Source organism: Gobio gobio (genome assembly GCF_949357685.1).
Source record: "Gobio gobio genome assembly, chromosome: 13".
Taxonomy (NCBI): Eukaryota; Metazoa; Chordata; class Actinopteri; order Cypriniformes; family Gobionidae; genus Gobio; species Gobio gobio.
The window spans coordinates 51,593,831-51,613,411 of NC_137106.1; the positions used below are offsets into that span (position 1 = coordinate 51,593,831).

At 39.0% G+C, this 19,581-nt stretch overlaps 2 protein-coding genes across 2 annotated transcripts; one reads left to right on the top strand and one right to left on the bottom strand.

Moving 5' to 3' along the window:
- Positions 1-3,593: 3,593 nt before the first annotated feature.
- On the top strand, positions 3,594-8,443 carry LOC307135911 (uncharacterized protein). Its single transcript, XM_079832633.1, has 6 exons — positions 3,594-3,661; positions 4,981-5,654; positions 5,973-6,018; positions 6,116-6,207; positions 7,322-7,598; positions 8,040-8,443. Exons 1-6 carry the CDS (start codon positions 3,641-3,643, stop codon positions 8,253-8,255), a joined length of 1,326 nt encoding a protein of 441 aa, XP_079688759.1. The 5' UTR covers positions 3,594-3,640; the 3' UTR covers positions 8,256-8,443.
- An 863-nt stretch (positions 8,444-9,306) lies between these two features.
- On the bottom strand, positions 9,307-16,594 carry LOC307136042 (uncharacterized protein; the record flags this gene model as incomplete). Its single annotated transcript, XM_079832788.1, has 15 exons — positions 9,307-9,527; positions 9,941-10,052; positions 10,170-10,310; positions 10,421-10,549; positions 10,746-10,999; positions 11,320-11,406; positions 11,496-11,693; positions 11,839-11,927; positions 12,052-12,136; positions 12,323-12,631; positions 12,720-12,795; positions 14,899-15,115; positions 15,209-15,286; positions 15,377-15,501; positions 16,574-16,594. The coding sequence occupies 15 exons, from the start codon at positions 16,592-16,594 to the stop codon at positions 9,307-9,309; spliced, it is 2,142 nt and encodes a 713-aa protein (XP_079688914.1).
- Between the last annotated feature and the right edge of the window lie 2,987 nt (positions 16,595-19,581).

Below are 19,581 nucleotides of genomic sequence, written 5' to 3' on the forward strand. Positions count from 1 at the left end.
AATACAATTTACATATTATCGGTTTTAATATATCGGACAAATGTTCTTATCGGGCCGATGACGATATCATTAAAAATACGCATATATCGTCTGATACCAATATGGTGGCTGATAATTTGCGCATCCCTAAAATGTATCTTGAAAAATGTATGCAGCCATGACTTTATGAATGAGACTTTCTGCTCTGATAAGGTCTTTTTAAGACTCAGAGAAGCCCTGGACATATGAACGCAGGCTTAATGTTAATAATGACTCATGATGGTTGAAAACACATTCAATAGTATGATAGCCTTCTTACCCTATGCCTCGAAAGTATTTCTTTTATATCTTGATATCTTGGTTCTGTCCACAGTCCAGGTAGGCCTGTGGCGCCAATCGGTGGTGTGACACCTAAACCCTGAACACATGAACACAGGATTAATATTAATAATGTCTCATGATGGTTGAAAAAACACATTCAATACACCCTTTTCACAGACTGTGATGACGCGTTTTTAACGGTCATCAATATCGTAAATCCTGCAACGGTTTTTGTATTTTCTTTTCTTTTATAGGGTAAACGAACCTATCAGGCTCACCAAAATCTACACTGAGACATTTTAGTGCACAGGGTATTGGTTTGAGTACTAGAAGTTATGTTAAAATAAAATATTAATCTCTCACACAATCATATTTAATGTTATTTTAAATGGCAAAAGCATTTCGATTAAGATGTACATCTTTGCCTCTGATTGGCTGTGGTCCAGATATTCCTGCTCCGTGCTGTGTGTGTGATTGAAATTGCGACCTGAGCAGCACCAGATAATTTCAACCCACAATAAATAAACACACGAGTGTTGTAAACTATATTCCACTGCTGTCACATACAATAGTCCATTAACTGTTGATCACCAGGTGGCACCATTAACCCTTTAGATAGGCCTGTGCTAAAAAAAACTTAGTTTCTGGCTCTTATATGGAGTTATACAGCAAATAAACGAAGGAGAAAAAGTTAAAATCTGATGCTGCACAAAAACTAACAATGCATCAAAGCCAATGTTTTTACTAATCTTTCACAGGTCCCAGACAAAGATATCCAGTGCACAATCACTTACAGTCATTTTGTGTGTTTTATCCCCCAAATCAGTGACATCATTTATGAACTTGGCAAGCTTAAAAATACTGGATTTTTTCAAACATTTAGTAAGGGTAGTATGATAGCCTTCTTACCGTCACGTTGCCTACTGGGTTGAGTTTGGGAGGTGGTTGTGGTCGCGGTAAAGGCTGGTCTCTTAACATTGGTCCGCTCTGAGCCGGACTGTCACTCAGGGGCCTGAACTTGCGATGTTTGCTACACATTATGATCTAAACAAATACAGCTGAGCCAAAATCTTATTAAGATCTAAAACTGTAACGTTACACAGATCCGAGATGGGGTGTGCAATTCCACTGTTCTCGTGCACAGATCTGGAAATTAATACTGATTAATTTCAAAAACAAGGCAGATGTAAAATGCTGACGGGAAGTCGTAGATCTGGTTCAAATGGCAAACTGAGAAAAAATGCAGATAATAAAATGCTGATGGGAAGTCGTAGATGTAGATCTGGTTCAAATAGCAAACTGAGAAAAAATGCAGATAATAAAATGCTGATAGGAAGTCGTAGATGTAGCTGGTTCAAATGGTAAACTGATCAAGAGCTGTAGGAATAATATGCATAAAGTCGAACACAGGCGCTGATAAATGTAGAACGAGTGAGAGCCTTTAAGCCTCTACTACTGTGACGTCACGAATGGAACGCATTCCGCAGCTGCCGCGGTGATTGTTTTGATTTAAAAACGGTTCAAGATAACCATAAAGATATACACGCGCTGCCTATAATACGACCTAAAAGTGTGTAGTCTTTTTGTGAGTGTGTAGCAGGAGAGTATGCAAGCTTTGGGACATACACCTTAACTCTGTCACCGCTGTCAAATCATCTTGCCACCGTTAAAATCCTCCACATTCAATTGAATTTCACGTTGATCTGCCATCAGTGGGTGTTTATTGTAGAGACAATTTGATGTATTTAAAAGTTAATGGTCAAATGTGTCATTGCAAAAGTTCTCAGATGAAATATAAATGTGGATAACGTTAAATAAATATCATTTCGTCAGGTTAGATACTGATAATTATCCACTCACACCCCTTTATCTTAACAGTCGGACTCGCGCATCTTTGCCATGTTTGTAGTTTTTTGACACCTTTTTATCCGCGTTTGTAGTTCTAATCGAGGCAATATCAGCCGTTAGAGTGTGAAATAGCAGACCATCCGGGTATCTTTGGAATACTTCAACATACTACGATGTGGGACGTACTAATTCTATGTTCAAATATTATTTATAGGATAGGAATGGGGAAATGAAGCCTCGTGAAGCAGCTGAGGCTTTCCCCTGACTGTTCCGGGAAAAGAGTCAAAGCTTCGAGAGTGTAGAGAACAGCGCCATCTGGAGCTTATTTAAAATAAAGCAGCCAGAAGCCTGTGGAAGAAGCTCTGTCAGATGAAGCAACCACAACACACTCAATCGTTTCAATGCTGTGTGTACAATACACACCTTACACGTTTGTGCTTAATGTGTGCATTAAATTAATTAATTTACCCATTAAATTGTGACAATAAAATATAATATGAGCTGAATATGATTCAATAAGATCTAACGTAGGCCTTCTCTCTCTCTCTCTCTCTCTCTCTCTCTCTCTCTCTCTCTCTCTCTCTCCCCACACACACACACACACACACACACACACACACACACACACACACACACACACACACACACACACACACACACACACACACACACACACACACACACACACACACACACACACACACACACACACACACACACACACACACACACACACACACACACACACACACACACACACACATTGTGGACATTGTGTGATAGGATCATCTGTAATTAAATGTGCTTTGACACTTGGCAGTGATAGTGCTGGTGTAACTGTAGGAATGACAGTAGGTGATACATTTTTAATTATTTAATTATGTGCTGTAGTTATTTGCTGTAGTTCACGCAGTATCTATGTTTACCCAGCCACACTTATATCAGTATATATATTATCAGTATATATTATCAGTATATATTATCAGTATATATATGGAAGCAAATTAGAGACATAATTATTTGAAATTTAACAGCCACTGAATACTTAGTTTTGAAATATTTTAGTTTTAAAAACTTTTATCTGAACTTCTTATGCTCTGAATTCACCCCTTTGAAATTATTTTACTTTGGAAACCATTCGAATTTACCTCTCAACCTGAATTTCGATTAATATTTTTCAATGCTCACAAATTCAGATACAAAAAAAAAATCAACTTGCAGAATTTCAGATAAAATAGATTCAGGTTGATTAAATTTGATTGCTCAAATTCAGATCTCAAATTTCAAGTTCATATTTTTCAAAGAAAACTTCAGTCTAATTCTACTGCTCAAATTCAGATCGAAAAATTCAAGTTAAATATTCAGACGGTAACATCCGGGCTACCCAGGATAGGAAAAACAGTTGAGCGCCTATCAGAGCACGACGACCTGTCTGTCGTGATGACTCGTGATCCAATCATCCAAGAAGTCGATCTGCACGGAGGGTATTAAGATGTCTTCCAGGGGAAATGAAGTAAGTTTGCTGTTTATGTACAATCAGACTCAGGGCTCGACAGAAGTATGTTGTTGCTAATTATGTTTGGAACACATAGCTATGGTTTGTGTGAATCGTCTCTCTTTGTAGACAGTCAGCTAGGTAACACGTTATAAGCTAACGTTAACGTTACTGAGAATGAGCGCTCAATGCGTGCTCTAATAACACACACACACACACACACACACACTGGACGCTCGTGGTGTTTTCAGCATTTCACTGTATGAGGACATGATGTAGGCTACATGTGAACTTCATGACAGAGCTGCTATGAGAGTCAGTTCACGAGAATCTCACCAATTCTTTTGATAAAACTATCGTCATTCATTTGTATCATATACACACAGAACTCTAGTGTCTTTACGACAACCTGTCAAAATAAAAGTTCGGTATCGCGAGGAAATTATAACAGAAATATATTGCGATTACACAGTAGAGTAGAGTATAGTCTACTTCAAGTAACTTTAGGCATAATAATACAGTAGTTTATTAAAACACACAGAAACTCAAATGTCTATAACCCACCGAAATAAAGGTCCGGTCTAACTCAAAGAAATTATGAAAGAAATTGCACAGTAAAATGTACTTTAAAATAATAATAATAATAATTTAAGATACTTAAAAAAAAAAAAAAAAAGGAATATCACAAGTTTTCATACAGGTTTTAATTCAAACAGTAAACTTGCCAAAACATTAACACCGTTTTGTTCCCCAAAAAACACCATTTCTAAAATTGAATTTGTATTTTGTGCCTATAATGTTTTTAAAAAAAAATGTTGTGTGTGAAAATTGTCAGCTGAATACGGTGTATCACGGTATACTCACTACAAAAAACTAGACTACTACACCACTGAGTATAACGTAACGTTACAGCGGGCTATTTGTCATATAAACAGCTCTCTATGCAGATTACCTATACTGACCATACCTGTAGGCTGGTCAATGATATCCCACATAAAACGCTTTTCAGAGTAGGATAAAGTTACATCACGCCAGACTTGGAGTGAATATATTAGCTTTAGGGAATCGGTTGGATAAGTCATGGTAAGCTAATAAGCTAAAGTTGGGGATTCATCCGTTGTGTGAGTTTTCAGTGATTTACTACGAGCCTACTACTAAGTTACTAATACACTCTTATCATAGTTCTAAGATAATAACCATTGCTTTAAACATATTGCTGAATATTGAGCCCTGAAACCGCATTTAAACTGTTGGGAGAATGTTAGGATTTGAAATGTAATTACTGTATGTTCATTAATGCAGCTGTTTTTTCTGACTTCCATTTTTTTGTTTCTAAGGAATGGCTGCTTGACCACATTTTGGAACGACTCCGCTCTCGTTTAGAGCATATTCTTGGACAATTGCCTCTGGATTTGGACTACTTAGAGTTCATTAGCACACAAGAATTTGTGTTTTTAAATGCCATATCCAGTCATGTAGCTGTTTCACAGCCTATTTTAGATGCCTTGACAGAGCTACATAGCCTTGTAAATGTAGAAAAAGAAAAAAATATGCAACACTGTAAAACTGTACAATTTGAGCAAGGACCAGTTGGACGACCGAGAATGGTCCTGTCTTTGGAGTACATTTCCAGCCTTTTGGACCTTAATCTGTCCATCCCATGCATAGCTGCGCTTTTGGGAGTGTCGAGGCGAACAGTCCATCGACGCATGGCTGAGGCTGATCTCTCAGTTAGGGCACTGTACAGCACTCTGACAGATGAAGAGTTGGACCAGTGTGTGATAGACATAAAATCCAGGCAGCCTCATTCTGGATATCGAATGGTGAAAGGACTTCTTCAAGCTCAAGGACTGCGGGTGCAGTATGAACGGGTCAGAGCTTCCATGCACCGTGTTGACACCATCGGAGTCATATCCCGAATTACAAACTTAGGTTGCATAGTTCGAAGAACCTATTCCGTTCCTAGCCCCCAGTCCTTGATGCACATTGATACAAATCATAAACTAATCCGGTAAGTTTTTAAAGTCCTTTTATTGACAAAGGACAGATTAATTAAAAACTGTAAGATAATATTGTAATCAAATAATTATACTTTTGTATAGGCCTATTCAGCATACCATCTTTATTTAATAGTGCTTTGACATACTAAATTACTTTTTGATTGCTTCTAAAAATGACAGTAATAATCCAGGGTTTTAGAAATTGCTGTATTTCATTTTGCAGTTGTTAAAATTCAGATGTTTTTTCAAAAGCTTACCTGTGAAAAAGCAAACAACTAACATTTTCTCTAAGTTATATTTATCTTTTTTGTATGTGTGTTTTCCTACAGCTACAACATTGTCATCTTTGGTGGCATAGATGGCTTTTCACGGAAGGTAAGCACAGTATTCAGTGATAAATACACAGTACACGTTTGTCATTCTTATATACATTTGTGTTTCATCCAAGTAGTAAAACTGCATTGTACTGCAGATTATGTATCTTGGTGCAGCTTCCAACAACCTTGCTGCAACATCCCTGGCATTCTTCCAAGAATCTGTGGAGAAGTTTGGTTTCCCTCTTAGGTAAGTATTTTACTTAGGAATGTTTAAGTTTTACAGTCATGCTTGAATGGTTTTAAACCTCTTTGAAATAACCAAAAGTACACTTTTGTGTGGTATTTTCCTAAAACACTGTTTCTATATTTGTATAAATTGTATAAAGATCATGCTGTACTTCAGGAGCCATTTATACAGGTTGTCTTTCGAGAGTACTCTCGTGTTGTACGGGAAAACCTATTATGGAAATTATCCATAATTTTTCATTTCTTGTCAACACATTGCAGCAGCAAGCAGACCTAGGTGAGCTGGCTCGCGCGCCCATTGGCTGCTCTGCGGCAACCTATCGACGAGCCGCCAGTGATGTCAGCACCTTGGCAGGTCATGTCCCACCGAAATAGGCGTGGCTCATGGCTATAAATACCGGGCTCGGATAAGCTAGCTTTCGCAACACTCGTTCCCGCTTCTAGAGAGAACCGAGGTTATGTTAGTAACCGAGACAATTTCAGTTATAGACTGTATAGATCTTTTTTTTGTTGTTGTTAAAATCTATATAGATATAATGGGGTACCCTTTATAACTAAGTTAAAAGCATGCATCATGTTCCACATTAATGTTTTGTTGAGATGTATATAAAAAAATAACTCTTGTAAATGTTACTCTGTTTCAATGGTACGGGCTGATCAGGGTGTGGAAAATGTAGACATTGCACGCCTCATGTTTACAGTCCGTGGCACTGGAAGGGGCAGCTTCATATCCGGCCGGCAAGAGTGTTCACAATCAACGGTCAGTCCAAAACTTCAGATAATGCTAGCTGAAAGATACCACTGGATACGATAGATACCAGTGGAAGCTGCTGTCAGTTAAAGGGTACTGAATAGCAACCTCCTTGCAAATTCAACAGCCTTTTTCTTGCTGCAAAAAAATAAGTTAGTTTTTTGCTGGGCAATGGGTCTGGAATTACATCTGTATGTCACTTCTGTTTTGATAGAATGCAGTGACATTATATTCCATTAAACATGGTTTCTTCTTCTAAACAAATAAAGTAGATAAAGAAAAACACAATTATGCATTGAACAATCTGATGAATTTTCCCTGTACATAAGTTTAAAGGTTCCTATTGAACTTCACTATTTTCCAGAATCGAGAGGCTTTGGAGAGACCTGTGGGTAGCTGTCACAAACATCTACTATGATGTTCTCCACTACCTTGAAGAAGAGGGCTTCCTCAACATCGCCAATGCTACACACCTCCTCTGTTGCCATTATGTGTTCCTGCCACGGCTGCAAGATTCCCTGGACACTTTCCGCTGTGGCTGGGACAATCATCCAATAAGAACAGAAGGCCATATGACCCCTAATCAGCTGTGGGAGCTGGGCCGAATCCATCACCCAATTCAAGGCCCAGAAAATATGGAGGTATGTACCAAATGTACAACTTGAATGCTTTCAATAGTATACATTTTTGCTTGCAAACATTAGTTATGAAGACAATGCACGTTTGTCAATACTCCCTTACCAAAGGCTGGCCTTAAAGGAATACTTTACTGATCAGCATTAAACTTTGTATCCGTAGTATCCTGGTGGTATTTTCGAACAAAAGTGCGTCGGTCCCTCATACCCCACTGCGACGAGAAGTTCTCATCGCAAAGGAATATGAGGAAACGACGCACATTCGTTTGAAAATACTATCGAGATACTACGGATACAAAGCCTTACGCTAATCGGTCAAGTATTCCTTTAAGTTAATAAATATTTAGCAAAGTGGTTTACAAAAGTGTAGGTTACAGTAAGTGCCATAAAGCCATTAGGATAAATAATACTGCAAACAAGTAAGGTTTTTCTATTTTGCTTTGATAGGGTATGGATATTCCTCACATTGAGTGGGAAAACAGTGGACTTACTGCTGATGGCTACTCCAGTGTCATCGTCCCAGACACAGAAAGCCCACTGACTGATGGACAAATGGCAGCTTTAAGAGAAGTTGTTGACCCAAGAGCTATATCCCAGTCCTTTGGCTGTGATATCTATGTTGCTGCTGTTCAATTTTGTGAGCATGTTCTATCTGAAAACTGAGAGACACACGCATGCCCCCCTTGTTTCTGTTCTGTTTGAAACTCAGGGCAAGCGAACTACCAACATTTACAGGACATAAATACATTTTAGGCATTTCTTATAATTGTTTTGTTTTATGAACAGGCCTTTATACTGTACAGATGTAAACAACTTAATTAAACTGGCAATAAAAACCCTTTAAGACTGGTAGCAGCTGCTAATGTGTCTATTTGAGCAAACGCCCCACAAATTAATCAGTACATGAGTTGTACTGAAAATCAAACTGACCCTGCATCACAATATACATATTTTTCTTGTATAACCGGTGGATTAAACATGCACTATTTTCATATTTAGGACGTTATGAAGTAAATCAGACTGAAAACTGTTGCTTAATTGCAGTCAAATGACCCTTAAAAGCACAGATGGGTGTTAAGATAATCAGTGTCGTGTCTTTATAGAAGTTATTTGGTACCAAAGATTGGAAAAGCATGTTTGCAAAAGCAACAAAGGTTATAGTGGATTTGTTCTAGGCATTGAACATTCACTCTGGAGACAGATGCATTCCTGCATAAGATGTTAAGCACAGCTAAATAAAACAGGCATCATATGAGTTAATCTATGAGTTTCCATCATTCTAATCTGAAATAATAAATGTCAATCAATGATGAATTTTTATGTAATGAAAACACTGATGGATCTGTAATGAACACAATGATACATTTATTATAAGTACCTCGCAGACAAACACTGATGAAGCAATCTGAGAACAGCAGCGGCAACAAAATATAAAAATACACTTCATCCAAATATTTCTGTGCTTAACTGCATTTGTACATTACTAAAATAACACTTAACTTTCCTTAACTTTTTTTAAAAGGACGTTAACTTTGAAGTTGCTACATTGCTATTGCTAGCAGGCTGCATGCCATTTAATACAATTATTCAACCCCCTATACTGTATATATCCATCAAAAAACAATGAACTTTATATTCGTAATTTAGCATATTAATATGCAATCATTTAAACATTTAACATTAACATATGGCGTTATTCACCACTGCTTTGTCCCTACACAAGACCAAATCCTGTTTGGCAAGTGCCAATACAAGCCAGGATGTCATTTTTAAAGGATGCATAGTCCTTGTAATGTCCTGGGATTCGCAGGGTCTCAAAACAGGTGGAGGCTGTTGGGAAGCTGCCTTTAACTACCTCAATGGATCGGTTATTCCTTGGCATAATCTCCCACCCTGTCCAGAATTTCAACAGGTCAGTCAATTCATCAGGTGATGCTGTGGATTAAACAAAATGGATCAAATGATAGGTTGCTACAAATAATGAAAATAATTTAGAAAATTAAAATAATGTTTAGTATTCAATAAATGTATCATAGTAGCTCTGTTATGTAACAAATAAAGCAGTTTCTTGAACAGAAATACCATAACACCATATACCCTGGTGAAATGTCAAAAAGGTATGAAAAAATCCTATTAATAAAGCTGTGTGCGAAGAGTGTGCGGTTATCTACTCTTTCTGTCATATATACAGGTGTGCAAAGATAGTCTTAATAGTAACCTTAATAATGAATTTAACAATTTCTATAACTAACTGTCTAAAAAGTAACCTGCCACTTATAAATAAAAACTTTGGGTGACTAACTTATTTAATTAACACGTTGGCAAGATTTCGAACTCTGTACACATACCATTTTCAATGAAGTGGCGAAGATAACCTGATATGCGGCATTTTGTGTCAAGTGAATAATCGTCATCGTCGTCATCATCTTCATGAGGCCAGGTGATGTGCTGTAGGATTATCTACATTGACAATAAAACAACATGACTTTAATATTTTTACCACTTTATCAAGGATTCTATCTATATAATATAATATACACACACACACACAAATAATATCAAATTGTATAAACTTACCGCAGGGTTACAATCCACTGCTCTCTCCTGTGGAAAAAGCTGGGCCACTGTGTCAGGTCGTTTGGTCAGCAATGTCCACATTGGTGTCTCTTTAAGACCACGCCTGAATTGTTTGATTTGTCGTGTTACACGTCCAATTACCTGTTGATGACATTACCGGACAGAAGGTGAAACAAGTCATTTTTTATGATTATCCCAAAGCCAGTTCTGAGGATGACTTGTGCCAATATGTGACTTTAAATTTCACGCACAGCATGGATCAACATCTTCTCAAAAAGCCATCTTCGGTTATTTCCAGTAAGGCCAGGGAGATCCCAAGCAAAGGCCAACTTCTGGACACTGGTTTTGTCCTTGTCTGAGAGTTCAGATTCCTCTTCAAGCTTTAAGACAGAGAGGGAAGCAAAAGGCTAGGCAAGTTTATCTATATAGCACTATTTAAATTGCTTTACATTCAACATTAAAAAGCAGTTTAAAATGTAAAAACATTCATTAAGGCGAATAAAAAAAAAAAAGCACAGTCTTCAGAAAATCCATGGGAAAGTCCAGAAATAATGAGGTTAGATAAAAAAACCATACAAGCCTGATTGTTTCACGGATGTCTAGGTCTGGACAGTCCTCTGGTGTTACTGTTGCAGTTTCCGGGCTTCCTCCAAACAGGACATGCACAACAGCAGGGCTAAGCCCTGACAGGCATGGTCCTCCATGAACAAAGGAGTGCCCCACCATTCTGCCTGCCATGACGAACATGTCACTTTCCACAAGAAAGTGAGAGGCTGAGGGCACTAAATGGCCTGGCTGTCCATCAAAGAGATGTGTAACAGCAGTGTTTGCTGTTTAAGAAATTTACAAATTAAGACAAAAGAAAATTCAAAATACTACATAGTACATATTCTATAAACTTTAGAAGTACCAGGTTAAAGCAAAAAAAAAAAAAAAAGTGTATATATATATATATATATATATATATATATATATATATATATATATATATATATATATATATATATATATATATATATATATATATATATATAAACAAACATAACAGAATTACAATATGTTTAAAAGAAAAAATGTTTAAACACAAGACTTTAATAACATAATATTTGCTAATGACAAGTCAGATTACACATAGCTACAGTCAACATACCAAAGTTGAAGCAAAACCCAGACTTTAGCTTGTTCATGCAAGTTGAGAGGAAAAAGCGACTCACACCCTCTCCAATGGCTGCATCACCTGTAACACAATGGAGGGTTTGATATAGTAAAAGGGAAAAGCAATACTTAAGGTAGGCTTTTACTACTTTGACATGAAATTTAAACTACCTTCAAGTCTGCAATTCAAGGGTCGTGCCCATTCCACATTCGGCTTCTTATAGAAGCAGATGAGTGCAGCGTCTTGTTCAGCAGGGCTCTTTCTTATATCCATGCTGAGAAGTAAGGGATTCTTACTTTGTTGATGGCTGAGAATAGAATCCCGAAACAGAGACATGGCCTTGGTAGGGTCTTGTACCGTGAGCCACTCTAGTGAAAGATAAAAAGAAAATGTTACCAATAAAATTACTTTGGATATGCAAGTTAATACGGAAAGAGTATTTCTTCAATTTTACTTTCACAGTTTACCCTCCATAACATTACTGTCCTGCTGCTAACCCTGAATAGGACCTACCATCTGTAACATGTTCACAACTGGACGGTCCAGGCATTGCTTCTTGCTCTTCAACAGTACTCCTATCCAACACCTCATACATTTCTGCACTGCCCACATTCACAACACAATGTTGAACACTATAATTATATTTGTTGCTGCTTCATGGTTTATATCTGATGGTGAGTGAAACAAGTACATACAAATAAAACTGAATTACAGTATATAATGTACCTTTCACCACACGAAGCAGCATGTACTTCAATAAAGTCAGTGGTAAACATTTCCATGCAGATAGGACAGGGCTCCTGAACTGGTGCTGAGAAAATGGAAATAGCAAAGATAATCAAAAATGTGACTTCAGCAAGAACCACTAAATTTAGTCATGGCGTTGTATTTTTCAACAAGACCATTTGCCCTTATCAAAAATTTTGATTTTAGGCCATCCATATTGAATGTCAAATCTATTGAAAATGCTTAATTTATTTTTTACATTGTCTCTCACCTTGCACACTGTTCTCCTCCACATTATCCAGATTGTCTTCATCATTGTCAACATCAATGATGTTGCAAGACTTCAAGTGTTCCATAAGGAGCTGCAGGGGAATGGCTGCTCCACACTTTTGGCACATTGCCTTGGGCATGCCACTGAATACTTCATTACTTAGTTGCAAAGGAGTAGTGTTAAGTTCGTCTTGAATTGGAGCTATGTAAAGAGGAGATTTACCCCCCTGGCTTGCAGCCTTTACGATCTTGCCTGTGTATCCAGTATGATCAGGTGCCACCAGGGAGAGCTTTCGGGAACCCCATCCTCCTATAGAAAACATGAACATGGGAAAAAAATCTAAAAATGCTTTAAATAATATGATATAAACTGTTTACACACACAAAGTTGTGCATACCTGTTGCTTTGTAAATCATCCAGCCTCCAGTTACAGCCTCAAATTGAGGATAGACACCTTTGAGTGTCTCACATATCTGTAAGCAAAGCAGATATACAGAACATTAATAATATGGGCCCCACTTTATATTAGGTGGCCTTAACTACTATAAACATCTTTGCTGATATTGAAGTGGGATATGGGTAAAGTTATGGACAGGTGTGGTGGTGTGGGTAAGTTTAAGGGTAGGGTTAGGGACAGGTGTGGTGGTATGGGTAAGTTTAAGGGTAGGGTTAGGGACAGGTGTGGTGGTGTGGGTAAGTTTAAGGGTAGGGTTAGGGACAGGTGTGGTGGTATGGGTAAGTTTAAGGGTAGGGTTAGGGACAGGTGTGGTGGTGTGGGTAAGTTTAAGGGTAGGGTTAGGGACAGGTGTGGTGGTGTGGGTAAGTTTAAGGGTAGGGTTAGGGACAGGTGTGGTGGTGTGGGTAAGTTTAAGGGTAGGGTTAGGGACAGGTGTGGTGGTACGGGTAAGTTTAAGGGTAGGGTTAGGGACAGGTGTGGTGGTGTGGGTAAGTTTAAGGGTAGGGTTAGGGACAGGTGTGGTGGTGTGGGTAAGTTTAAGGGTAGGGTTAGGGACAGGTGTGGTGGTGTGGGTAAGTTTAAGGGTAGGGTTAGGGACAGGTGTGGTGGTGTGGGTAAGTTTAAGGGTAGGGTTAGGGACAGGTGTGGTGGTACGGGTAAGTTTAAGGGTAGGGTTAGGGACAGGTGTGGTGGTGTGGGTAAGTTTAAGGGTAGGGTTAGGGACAGGTGTGGTGGTGTGGGTAAGTTTAAGGGTAGGGTTAGGGACAGGTGTGGTGGTGTGGGTAAGTTTAAGGGTAGGGTTAGGGACAGGTGTGGTGGTACGGGTAAGTTTAAGGGTAGGGTTAGGGACAGGTGTGGTGGTGTGGGTGAGTTTAAGGGTAGGGTTAGGGACAGGTGTGGTGGTGTGGGTAAGTTTAAGGGTAGGGTTAGGGACAGGTGTGGTGGTGTGGGTAAGTTTAAGGGTAGGGTTAGGGACAGGTGTGGTGGTGTGGGTAAGTTTAAGGGTAGGGTTAGGGACAGGTGTGGTGGTGTGGGTAAGTTTAAGGGTAGGGTTAGGGACAGGTGTGGTGGTAAGGGTAAGTTTAAGGGTAGGGTTAGGGACAGGTGTGGTGGTGTGGGTAAGTTTAAGGGTAGGGTTAGGGACAGGTGTGGTGGTGTGGGTAAGTTTAAGGGTAGGGTTAGGGACAGGTGTGGTGGTGTGGGTGAGTTTAAGGGTAGGGTTAGGGACAGGTGTGGTGGTGTGGGTCAGTTTAAGGGTAGGGTTAGGGACAGGTGTGGTGGTGTGGGTAAGTTTAAGGGTAGGGTTAGGGACAGGTGTGGTGGTGTGGGTAAGTTTAAGGGTAGGGTTAGGGACAGGTGTGGTGGTGTGGGTAAGTTTAAGGGTAGGGTTAGGGACAGGTGTGGTGGTGTGGGTGAGTTTAAGGGTAGGGTTAGGGACAGGTGTGGTGGTGTGGGTAAGTTTAAGGGTAGGGTTAGGGACAGGTGTGGTGGTGTGGGTAAGTTTAAGGGTAGGGTTAGGGACAGGTGTGGTGGTGTGGGTGAGTTTAAGGGTAGGGTTAGGGACAGGTGTGGTGGTGTGGGTTAGTTTAAGGGTAGGGTTAGGGACAGGTGTGGTGGTGTGGGTGAGTTTAAGGGTAGGGTTAGGGACAGGTGTGGTGGTGTGGGTAAGTTTAAGGGTAGGGTTAGGTGTAAGGGAAGTGTCAACAGTGTAATTACAAATGTAGCTACAGAAATTAATTACAGATGTAATTACATGCAGGTATTTTTTTAAATGTAAGTACAATGTAAAAACATGTATGTACACAATAAGTGCAATGTATCAAATTATTAATTAAAATGTTAGTACATAGTAGTTAAGGCCACCTAATATAAAGTGTCCATAATATGCATGTATCCAGAAAGGATGCTGAACTGTTGAAATGAAGGATGATTGTACTAGAACATCAGTCTTGATTAGATGCATTTTAGCTTATTAGAATTCAGAATTAAAACCTGTGCCAAAGGATTATAATTTTCAAATACATTAATGCAGACTATGTTAAAGGTATAATTTACCCAAAAGTTAAAATTCAGTCATTATGGAAGCTAGCGCAAATATACATCTATGGAATCTGCTTACCTCATCATGTGTTGTGCTCTCATCTAAATTAACAGTCCTGCGGCCCAGTCCTGCCTGCAAGTGGACTAGTTGGTCTTGTTCTTTTGGGGTTTTCTCATATTGTTTTGGTAAAAGGTAAAAAGCAACTTCTACTGGTTTAGGCCTTTTAGCAGGAACAAGATTCACTGCCGGAAAACGCCTCTTCCCTTTTCCCTTAGTGAACATACCTGGAAACGACCTGTAGGATATAGCACAGTCTGTTAAAACTTGATTACTATCAAATTAAGAGTTTTTATAAGATTCAATTAATCCAGAGAATATAATGCTGAACCTTGTCAATTCCATCTGAATAGAAGGTTTTGGTGGCTGATTGCCTGACCTCTCATTTTGGCCTATTTGCCTCCGTTCCCTGCAGTATAGTAACCAAAAATAATCATTAATCACAGATTTGAAAAATATCCATGTGAACAGATTTAAACATGTTTTTTAAACACTTAACCTTATATCCTGACTGCTGCAAGGAACATCACTAACGTTACTGGCTGCACATCCTCCCCTTTCAGATTCGGTCAATAAGGACATTAAGTGCCTGGCTGATCGTAACAGCTCAGCATGACTAGTACCCTGTCAACAAAAAACATCATACAGAAAATACAAAATAACATCACAAGAGAGAAAAAAAGGTTTAAACCCACTGACCATACGACTGATGTTAAAGCTACAGTGTAATCTGCATAGAGAGCTGTTTATATGACAAATAGCCCGCTGTAACGTTACGTTATACTCAGTGGTGTAGTAGTCTAGTTTTTTGTAGTGAGTATACCGTGATACACCGTATTCAGCTGACAATTTTCACACACAACATTTTTTTTTTTAAACATTATAGGCACAAAATACAAATTAAATTTTAGAAATGGTGTTTTTTGGGGGGGAAAACGGTGTTAATGTTTTGGCAAGTTTACTGTTTGAATTAAAACCTGTATGAAGACTTGTGATATTCCTTTTTTTTTTTAAAGTATCTTAAATTATTATTATTATTATTTTAAAGTACATTTTACTGTGCAATTTCTTTCATAATTTCTTTGAGTTAGACCGGACCTTTATTTCGGTGGGTTATAGACATTTGAGTTTCTGTGTGTTTTAATAAACTACTGTATTATTATGCCTAAAGTTACTTGAAGTAGACTATACTCTACTCTACTGTGTAATCGCAATATATTTCTGTTATAATTTCCTCGCGATACCGAACTTTTATTTTGACAGGTTGTCGTAAAGACACTAGAGTTCTGTGTGTATATGATACAAATGAATGACGATAGTTTTATCAAAAGTATTGGTGAGATTCTCGTGAACTGACTCTCATAGCAGCTCTGTCATGAAGTTCACATGTAGCCTACATCATGTCCTCATACAGTGAAACGCTGAAAACACCACGAGCGTCCAGTGTGTGTGTGTGTGTGTGTGTGTGTGTGTGTGTGTGTGTGTGTGTGTGTGTGTGTGTGTGTGTGTGTTATTAGAGCACGCATTGAGCGCTCATTCTCAGTAACGTTAACGTTAGCTTATAACGTGTTACCTAGCTGACTGTCTACAAAGAGAGACGATTCACACAAACCATAGCTATGTGTTCCAAACATAATTAGCAACAACATACTTCTGTCGAGCCCTGAGTCTGATTGTACATAAACAGCAAACTTACTTCATTTCCCCTGGAAGACATCTTAATACCCTCCGTGCAGATCGACTTCTTGGATGATTGGATCACGAGTCATCACGACAGACAGGTCGTCGTGCTCTGATAGGCGCTCAACTGTTTTTCCTATCCTGGGTAGCCCGGATGTTACCGTCTGAATATTTAACTTGAATTTTTCGATCTGAATTTGAGCAGTAGAATTAGACTGAAGTTTTCTTTGAAAAATATGAACTTGAAATTTGAGATCTGAATTTGAGCAATCAAATTTAATCAACCTGAATCTATTTTATCTGAAATTCTGCAAGTTGATTTTTTTTTTGTATCTGAATTTGTGAGCATTGAAAAATATTAATCGAAATTCAGGTTGAGAGGTAAATTCGAATGGTTTCCAAAGTAAAATAATTTCAAAGGGGTGAATTCAGAGCAAAAGAAGTTCAGATAAAAGTTTTTAAAACTAAAATATTTCAAAACTAAGTATTCAGTGGCTGTTAAATTTCAAATAATTATGTCTCTAATTTGCTTCCATAATGGTGTTTCTTCTTCGGCCCTGATGACATTGCCACATTCTGCCTTTAGCCGTTTGACAGCCTCTGTCATTTAAAGGGTTAGTTCACCCAAAAATGAAAATTCTGTAATTAATTACTCACCCTTATGTCGTTCGACACCCGTAAGACCTCTGTTCATATTCGGAACACAAATGAAGATATTTTAGTGTAAATCTGATGGCTGAGAAAGGCTTCAGATAGGCCTCCATTGGCATTCAGTACACTTATACTCCCAAGACCGATAAAAGGCACTTAAAATGTTGTTACAAAGTCCATCTCACCACAGTGACTCTACAATAATCTTATGATGCGACGACAATGGTTTTTGTGCGCAAAAAAAAATCAAAATAACACCTTTATCCAGCTTGTTATTGCCTTCCGCGTGTGTCTCCACGACGCATGCGTGAGAATATGATGTAGCGCCGGGGTTCGGGAATCCATGAAATGCTCACTTTAGCCCCATTTTGAGAACTACGCCGAGACCTAAAGCACGATCAGTGTAGAATCAACAGCTGAGACACGCGCGTCTTCCTCTGCTTGTCAACAAATCTCTTCTGGGTCATGTGTCCGAACGCCGGATCTGCGTCATATTCTCACGCATGCGTCGTGGAGACACACACGGAAGGCAGTAACAAGTTGGAAAAAGGTGTTATTTTGATTTTTTTTGCGCACAAAAACTATTGTCGTCGCATCGTAAGATGATTGTAGAGTCACTGTGGTGAGATGGACTTTGTAACGATGTTTTAAGTGCCTTTTATCGGTCTTGGGAGTGTAAGTGTACTGAATGCCAATGGAGGCCTATCTGAAGCCTTTCTCAGCATCAGCTTTACACTAAAATATCTTCATTTGTGTTCCGAATATGAACGGAGGTCTTACGGGTCTCGAACGACATGAGGGTGAGTAATTAATTACAGAATTTTCATTTTTGGGTGAACTAACCCTTTAAGCTTGGTTAAGGAAACCCAAGGTTTTAGAGTTGCCAGGGTCTGAGCGACTCCATATTCCAGATGTGTTCTCTCAGACGCCTGATGAGGTTTTCAGTTCCTTCCTTTGTGATGTCCATGGATAACCTATGAAATACAAAATGATTTACTCTGTGCAAAAATAAAAAATAAATAAAAAAGACATCAGAAATTGCTAATGAGTATTGTAAATAAATACAAATAAATACCTCATTTGCTCAGTCTGTGATGTATGGTGAATCATTTTTAGCAAAGGAATTTGGAACCAGACACTTGTTTTTCCTCGGACAGCTCTACAGTGGCCAGGTGGAACGGGGCGAGAACCATAGACTGTAAAAAATATGGGCGTAGTGTCCGTGACGTCACCCAAAGGATTCTGATGAGGATTCCGTCGCCATCTTGTCAGCGAATCACTCCCGGATAACAGAAAATGGGCAAAGAGGCGGGACGTGGGCGGAGCTGAGGTGACGTGATGACTAACAGACAGCAGACAAACGGCAATCCACCTGTCACTCAAAGTGGCCACGCCCTTAATTATGCTGAACTTTAAGGCTTTGTAAAATGTAAACGAATGAGTTATAAAATAATTCCCCCCCCCTCACAGTCGTCATGAAGGACAAAATTAGCCGTACAGACCAAAACCACAGTTTGTCCCAGACTGTAAACATGTGTTCTTCTGCTGTAAAGTAACTTTTCCGTCCGCTAGAGGTCGCCTGTTCAAAACAAAGGCGTAGTTTGATGACGGCACGTTTGAGCGCAGACTCTTGGGTCATGTGGTCTTCAGCTCACAGCCGGTGGGAAAGAATCGGGACAGGACTCGGGCAGAAATCATGTTGATGTGATTAATAACGTTACTGTGGTGAAGCAGAAGCAGGACGAGTGTTGAGGAGCTGAGGAACCGCTGGAGCCATTGTTCATAAGATGAATGCAACACATGCCTCGCGAGCAGCGGGACTTTTATTATGCCACAGTCGCCACTTCCGCTCCTCCGCTCATGAGTGTGAGGTAACGCAGCTCTGCTGATCATATTACACACATCTGAGTGTGTTGATGATGGGATGGCGTTACACTGTGCGTTCTCTCGCCGGCCTATGACACTTGATCACACTGCAGTGAGAGGAAAGCGTTTCTGCAGAATAAAACCAGTAACCGAGGGGAACGCGGATATGATGTCATCAACAGGCAACGCCTTCACAAGTCCCGGGTTAAAATAGCATCTCACGATTTACAAATAGTTGGAAACATTTGGGATGTAAGTACTCAACTGAACAAAATATATAACACTGGCCTAATGGTTTTTGGATATTTTACTGAAAAAATGTTACATAGTGCACCTTTAAGGATAAAACTGTGGGTCAGATTTTAGTAGGGTTAAAAATGTATTGCTAGTACAATCACAAAATAAATGGGCAGCTGTTTCTTCCACAAAATGAGCAAGTTTAATCAATATTAAGACATTTATAGATGTATTAATTAAACCTGTCACTCATTTCAAGTTGTTGCTTGT